The 7,275-nt window shown below is 40.8% G+C and overlaps 1 protein-coding gene across 1 annotated transcript; it reads left to right on the top strand.

The window, feature by feature from the left end:
• Positions 1 to 4,060: 4,060 nt before the first annotated feature.
• LOC125588833 (tubby-like F-box protein 7) lies at positions 4,061 to 6,553 on the top strand. The gene is made up of 4 exons (XM_048760694.1): positions 4,061 to 4,477; positions 4,873 to 4,960; positions 5,608 to 5,737; positions 5,823 to 6,553. The coding sequence occupies exons 1-4, from the start codon at positions 4,160 to 4,162 to the stop codon at positions 6,412 to 6,414; spliced, it is 1,128 nt and encodes a 375-aa protein (XP_048616651.1). The 5' UTR covers positions 4,061 to 4,159; the 3' UTR covers positions 6,415 to 6,553.
• The last annotated feature ends 722 nt before the right edge of the window (positions 6,554 to 7,275 follow it).

Genomic DNA, 7,275 nt, shown 5'->3' with positions numbered 1-7,275 from the left:
CAATGACACTTGCTAGATTTTCACATATCTCCAAGGGTAGCAGGAAACTGGACATGACGTAAGTCGGAAGAGCTAGCAAGATATATTTGATTAGGACTTCTTTTCCTCCCTTTGACAGCCATCTACCAGTCCAACCATTCACTCTGTGTAACAGCTTTTCTTTTAAGAATGCAAATAGCTTACACTTTGATCCACTAATATCCTCTGGGATTCCTAAGTAGGAACCCATTCCGCCTTCATTTTAAATACCAAGTGTATCGTTGATATGTTGTCGATCATCCGTTGGAATCATTTTACCAAAGAGTAATGAGGATTTATCAAAATTAATACATTGACCTGATGCTTTCCCATATGTTCTGACTACTTTCATAACTTCTTCACATTCACGGGGCTCCGCCTTACAGAAGAACGGACTATCATCAGCAAAGAGAAGGTGAGATACCGAGGGGCTAGCGCGTGCGACGCGCATCCCCGTTATCTTCCCTTGATTCTCTGCATGATTAAGAAGGCTAACGAGCGCTTCCGTGCATAGAATAAATATGAAAGGAGACAAAGGATCTCCTTGACGTAAACCTCTCCCAGGAACAATGTTTCCCCTCGATTGTCCATTCATGAGTACTTTATACTTGACCGAAGTGATGCATCTCATAATCCAGCCAATCCATATCTCCGAGAATCCCATCTTCCTCATGACTGCCTCAATGAATAACCATTCCATCCTATCGTATGCTTTACTTATATCTGTCTTAATGGCCATTCTCTTAATTCGTCCCCTGGTTTGGTTTGCAGCGCGTGAAACATCTCTTGAGCTATCATGATATTATCTGTTATCTGTCTTCCAGCAACAAAGGCTGATTGGGTCTCAGATATCCGTTGTGGTAAGACCTTCTTCAATCTTTGGCATAAAACCTTAGATATAATGTTATAGCTGACATTGTATAGACTAATAGGTCTAAACTTTGTCATCTCATTCGGCTTATGCATCTTAGGGATTAGACAGATATTGGTATCATTTAACCCATGCGCCATTATTCCTTCAAAAAGGAACTGATTAACCATATGAGTTAAATCATCATTGACAATATCCCAAAACTTATGATAGAATAGGGCCGTCATACCATCTGGCCCTGGTACTTTCTCTAGGTGCATCGCAAAGAGCACTAATTTCACCTCCCATTCAGTGACTGGTCTCGTAAGATCCTCATTTATTGGTCCAGTGATCGTCGTCGAGACTTCTGCCAATGCATCAGTTATATCTACCGGATTAGAGGACTCAAAAATTTGTCTGAAATAGTTAGTAGCAATGGCTACTAAACCTTCCTCATCCTCCACCATATTTCCATTCTCGTCTATGAGCTGTGTGATCCTATTTCTCGCTCTTTTTTGCTTCACCAATGCATGGAAAAATTTTTAGTTCCTATCACCTTCCCTTAGCCATAGCACCCTGCTTTTCTGTCTCCAAAACATCTCTTCTACCTTAAGAGCAGTAGATAGTTCTTTTAGGCATCTGCTATCTCCTCAGACGTAGCATCATCATTCGAATATAGACCCTCCACCTTTTCCTTAAGGTCCTCCACTAGCTTCTCTGAATTCACATTGTTCTGTCTCCTCCATTGGCTCAACGCTTTACGACAGCTAGCGATATGGTCCATTATATTCGCTTCCGGGGGCAGGTCCTCAGACTTCAATCCTTCCAGTATGACCTGTCTCAATTCCCAACCAGCGTTTATCAAACTTAAATTTCTTTTTCTTCCTCACTGGTTTTGTGAGAATATCCGCCAGGACCGGACGATGATCCGATCCCCATAGCCTGAGATACTTAGCAGCAGTATGTGGAAACTTTTCATGTCAATCCTCATTCCCCACCGCTCTATCCAATCTACATCTGACAGTCGTCCCTCCTGATCTCTTCCCAACCCAAGAAAGCATATTCCCAGTAAATGGGAACTCAAGCATTCCACAATCACTCAGCATCTGCTTGAAAGGCAAGAAAGAACTATCTGATCGCCTCCTGCCTCCTTCCTTCTCGTTATGATCTGTTATTTCATTAAAATCACCTATCATGAACCATGGTCCATTTCGTGTTGTTGAGAAACGCGTAAGACGTTCCCAAACCTGGTCCCTACGTTCTAACACAGGGTCTCTATAAACAAATGTCATATATACTTTTATTCCATCAATGACTGCCTCAATGTCAATCATTCTATTATTCGAAAACAAAACATTAACTTGAAATTCATCCATAAATAAAAGAGCTAAACCTCCACTAAGGCCAAGTGGCTCAACAGTAAACAAGTGGTCAAATCCTAGGTCGGCCTGAATGTTTTGCAACAGCAGCCTCCTATTCTTCGTCTCATAAAGAAACACAAGTCCTGGGCGATGCTTCTGACACATCTCCGTAAGGCGTCGAACTGTGAGGTCGTTCCCAATCCCTCGACAGTTCCAACTGATTGTCCTCATATATACCGATCTGATGGATATTTGGAACCCATCAAACCATCACTTGTGGATGAACTCTCCCTTGATTTCCTGGAGACATGCCTTGACTTTCCACTCCCTGCTAGCTTGCTACCTCCAGAAGTCTTGACTGAACGTGCACGAGGGGATCCTTGACGTAGAAACTCTTTCTTTTTACTGTGAATGCCCAAAGGAACATTCCTCTTGACGCCACTTCTAGAGCTCTTCTTGTTCTTGGACGCCACCATCACATTCGATTGATCGGCCACGGATAAATGCTTTGCTTGCTCTTCCATATCCATAACTTCATCAGCCAGAAGATCACCATCTTGAGCATCGCATTCCATCATCCCTGCATCATCTGTATCCAAAATCTCCATGTCCTCCAGAGCACTAATCACTTGATCATTCTCTACCCCACATGTTGCTGCTTGTGGAGAAAATGAGAGAGCTAGGGCTACATTCGTCCCTCAAAACGTGATATTTTCTTCCTGGGGAGGCAACTGGTGCGATGGAGTAACAATAGTGCTGGCAAGTCTCCTGTTGCCTCAGTTCTCTCCACACCCAGCCACCGCTGAATCCTCATCAGCCTTCTCTACACGCGAAATGACAAGCTGATTACTCAAAGGATGTTCATAAGAAACATCATCCATGGCAGTTGAACTACCTCCCTGCCCGTAAGCCGTGATCCTATCCTTCACCAGAGGTTTATCCAGTTTCTTCTCACGCCATGTCAGCTCTTCCTTGCGATCATAAGGACCGCGATGATAGCGACTTCCACCATACCGATTCCCGCTTGGTCTCTCGTCACGCCTTCTCATTATCCTATCAGAGTGAGATTGGAACCGCTCGCCATATCCTTTGTTGCGGGTCTGGTAGACATTATCATCATGATACCTACTTCGAAACTCATTCTTATGTCGAGTTTCAGACCATCGAGATCCCATCTCTATGTTTGTAGCAACGTTTCGGACAGTCTCAACATCTCGACGCAACGGGGGCTGACTATAATCCCTCAGCGAAGGCTGACGATCATTGCGGTCTTGTGGTAACTTGACACGAGTAAAGACTCCACCTCTCTCCGATGATAACCGAGACTTATTCAGGTTCTGGTTTATAATCTATATGATCTAAGTTTTTGCGATTCACTAGGTTGCATTTTGCTTTAAAAAACTCTAAACACGAACGACCCAACAAACAAATAGTGAATCTAAAAAACACTTGAATAATTTTTATTTAAAAATAAAAAAATAATTTTGAATTTAAATTTAGTATTCATTAAAAATTCAAATAAAAATGAGGAGAAAACTGTATTTTTACATCCAAGAAATTGTAGTTGTCAAAAAATATAAAATAATGTGTAATTTTCAAATTTAAGATCACAAACAGGGTATTTTTCAAATTATCCCCTTATCTTTTTCCTTTTTTTTGGCGAAACAAATGTTAATATTTTTTTTTTTTTTACTTAAATTGTGGATGAATGTTTATCTTTTACTTAGATAAGGGATTTTCACTTCATAGAGAGACTAGAGCAATAGAGGAGACGTGTCCGAGTTAAACTTTCACCTATTTATAAATCACAGCTGTGTCACTTTTACCCCAAATATACTTTCTTCTAGATTTATTTAGCAAGTTCGTCTCTCTCTCCTGGCTTTCTCTCTCTTGTCTATTTCCAGATCGAATATTTGCTGCTCCTCACAAAATGCCATTGTCAGGGTCCCTCCTTTCGCGGAGATTCTCAATATCCTCCAGGGATCATCAGGGACACACACCAACGGAACCCGAATCACCGATGCTTCCTCCGTCGTCAAACGTTACCGGGTCATCATGGTCGGCGATGCTCCCTGAGTTGTTAAGCGAAATCATACGCCGCGTGGAGGACACGGAGGACCATTGGCCTCTGCGTCGAGACGTGGTCGCTTGCGCCTGCGTATCGAAGAAGTGGAGAGAGATCACGCAGGAGACCGTTAGATCTCCGAGAAACTCCGGCAAAATCACTTTCCCTTCTTGCCTCAAACTGGTATGCCTAATCAATTTTGTGTGTTTGAGTGAGTTTCCAATTAGGGCGTTGATAAATTGATTATTCTGTAAAGTTTGTTGCTTTGGATCATGTTTGAGAGAGTACTTGCTACTGTGATTGAAAGTTGTAGACTTTTAGTTCTGAACTCACATCAATTTTTTATTTTTATTGAGTTTCCAATTAGGGCATTGACAAAAAAGTTAATAAAGGCAAGTTCTTTGATTATATTGTCAATGATTGTTTCTGTACATGTGATTGTTTTGGATTATGTTTGAAAGAATACTTTACTACAGAATACTTTGTTTTCCTTAATGATCTTTTTTCTTTACTTTTGGTTTAGTATGCCTTCCTTTCTAAGCTATCTGAGATTTGGGTTGCTGAAAATATCTGTGCAGCCAGGTCCACGAGACTTTTCTAATCAGTGCCTAATAAAGAGGAACAAGAGGACTTGTACCTTTTACTTGTATCTCCCTCTCACACCATGTAAGTCATTCCAAAGTTTTTGTCTGCATTGAAACTAGAAGTCGGTTTGATTCTGTCAACATTGGTGAATATTACTTTATTTAAGAGTCTTGCTCTAGGGTTTTCCATCTGTAAAAAATTAGTATAATCTTTTGATATAGTCATGTGTAGGTTTAAAGTCATGTGTTGTTATTTCTATCTATAACAAAAAAAAAATTAGCTGTGACAACGCAAATTATGATCATGCTGATTCTGCCCGAATTGGAGAATATGAGTTTATTAAAAGGTCTAGGTAAGGTTTTAACTGATTTTACTAAGTGACTTCGTACCTACTAGTACTAGGCATGTTATTTTTAAGTTTGTCTCAGTCTTTATTTCGTCAATAAATGATTTCTTAAGTGGTCACCGAAAGGACTCACCCACCAGTCTTCATATATAAGCGTTGACTATGCTGTTGACCGGAGTAATAATGAAGAGGATTCTTCTCTTCAGTTCCAATAATAATAATATAGGAAACAATCAACTTGTGTTCGTCAAAGTTGAATGCATACTTCTCAGTGTGACAATTTTCAACGCATATAAATCATATAGTTATCTGGTTAGACTCATTTTTGTACAATTGCTTTAGTTTTTAATTATGTTGGTTAACTTTTGCTTTTGCTCACCAGCATTCACTGATAAAGGAAAGTTTCTTCTGGCGGCACGGAGGTTCAGGACCGGCGCTTACACTGAGTACGTCATCTCACTTGATGCTCATGATTTCTCTCAAGCAAGTAATGCCTACGTTGGCAAACTAAGGTATTGTTTGTTCCTTGGCCGGCCGTTTAGTACATCATTATTTATCACTTGATGCTGATGAGTTTTGTATTTGGAACCTCTGCAGGTCGGATTTTCTTGGCACCAACTTCACAGTATACGATAGCAAACCTCCACATAACGGAGCAAAGCCTTCACACGGCAAAGCCAGCCGCAGATTTGCATCTAAGCAGATAAGCCCACAAGTTCCCGCAGGCAACTTCGAAGTCGGTCATGTTTCTTATAAATTCAACCTGTTGAAATCAAGAGGTCCGAGAAGAATGATAAGCACACTCCACTGCCCATCCTCATCACCGCCACCATCATCATCTACTGACCAAAAGCTATGTGATGCAACCAAGATGATGAAAAAACCTATCAAGGACGGTTCAGGCTTGACGATACTAAAGAACAAAGCTCCGAGATGGCACGAGCACTTGCAATGCTGGTGTCTGAACTTCCATGGAAGAGTGACCGTTGCTTCTGTCAAGAACTTCCAGCTGGTTGCGACCGTTGACCAGAGTCAGCCAAGCGGTAAAGGGGATGAAGAGACGGTGCTTCTTCAGTTTGGTAAAGTTGGAGATGACACATTCACCATGGATTATAGACAGCCTCTCTCTGCTTTTCAGGCTTTTGCCATCTGTCTCGCAAGTTTTGGCACTAAACTTGCATGCGAGTGAAACCCAGAAAAGGTAAAAGAAAAAGGTTTTATTTTTTATAAGTGAAATGTTTTGAGAAAATCATGTGCAAGTGTAAAGGTATGTATTGTATTTTTTCGGTGAACCTAATAAAATAATCACATAACTATTTCAAGAGCGATTTCTGCACAAAATATAAAAAGATTCAGTTGCGTGAAGGGAAAAACAGGTGGTCCAAACGCCAGTGCCCGCGAAAAAATACCGTGATGCCCCTATAACTTTTTTTTTTAACATTATGAAGAGAAGTTGCGTAATGATTAGTTCTATACATACACAACCCGTTATATTTGTGTTTTCTCTCTCTCTCTCTCTCACACGCTCATGTTATTCTTTGTCTTTTACACGTTCTGGTTGATCTCTTATTCTTTGCATGTTTAAATCTCAGTATTTTTTTGTAAATTTCAAAAAAAAAAATTCAATTCAATTCAATCCAATCCAAGAACTTTTCTCTTTCCTCGAGGTGTTCATATTCGAGGTATGAAAACTAGTTTTTGCTACTGAGTCACATGCATGAAGAACATGTTAGTTTTGAGTGTGGTTACACGACGGCGCGTGCGTGGACTTGTTTTTGGAAGAAGCGGGTGGGCCATTACTGTTTTCACATGCAAGAGTTGTTCCCAAGGAACAATCAAGGATCGCTTGGGATCATGAACTTAAAGCCCGCCGTCTCTTCCACTACTCTCCATCAGATTTTTTAGATTTATGGTAAATCAAAAGCTCATTCTCGCTTCATGCTCCAGAAAATGCTTCTTTTTTAACCTTCATCATCCATCGCCGCCTCCGCTACATTACCGCCACCAGGTACCATCGTCGGTAGGTCAGTTCAGAAGACATAATTGGTTA

The sequence above is a fragment of the Brassica napus genome, chromosome C6 (assembly GCF_020379485.1).
Source record: "Brassica napus cultivar Da-Ae chromosome C6, Da-Ae, whole genome shotgun sequence".
NCBI classification, from domain to species: Eukaryota; Viridiplantae; Streptophyta; class Magnoliopsida; order Brassicales; family Brassicaceae; genus Brassica; species Brassica napus.
Note: the sequence above shows the minus strand (reverse complement) of the source record. Positions and strands in the feature narration are given on the sequence as shown.

Excerpts from the sequence above, each read along its gene's own strand:
- LOC125588833 (XM_048760694.1), top strand. The coding sequence starts at position 4,160 with ATGCCATTGTCAGGGTCCCTCCTTTCGCGGAGATTCTCAATATCCTCC. Across the intron at positions 4,478-4,872 it reads TCCCTTCTTGCCTCAAACTG|CCAGGTCCACGAGACTTTTC; the intron begins GTATGCCTAATC and ends ATATCTGTGCAG. Across the intron at positions 4,961-5,607 it reads GTATCTCCCTCTCACACCAT|CATTCACTGATAAAGGAAAG; the intron begins GTAAGTCATTCC and ends TTTGCTCACCAG.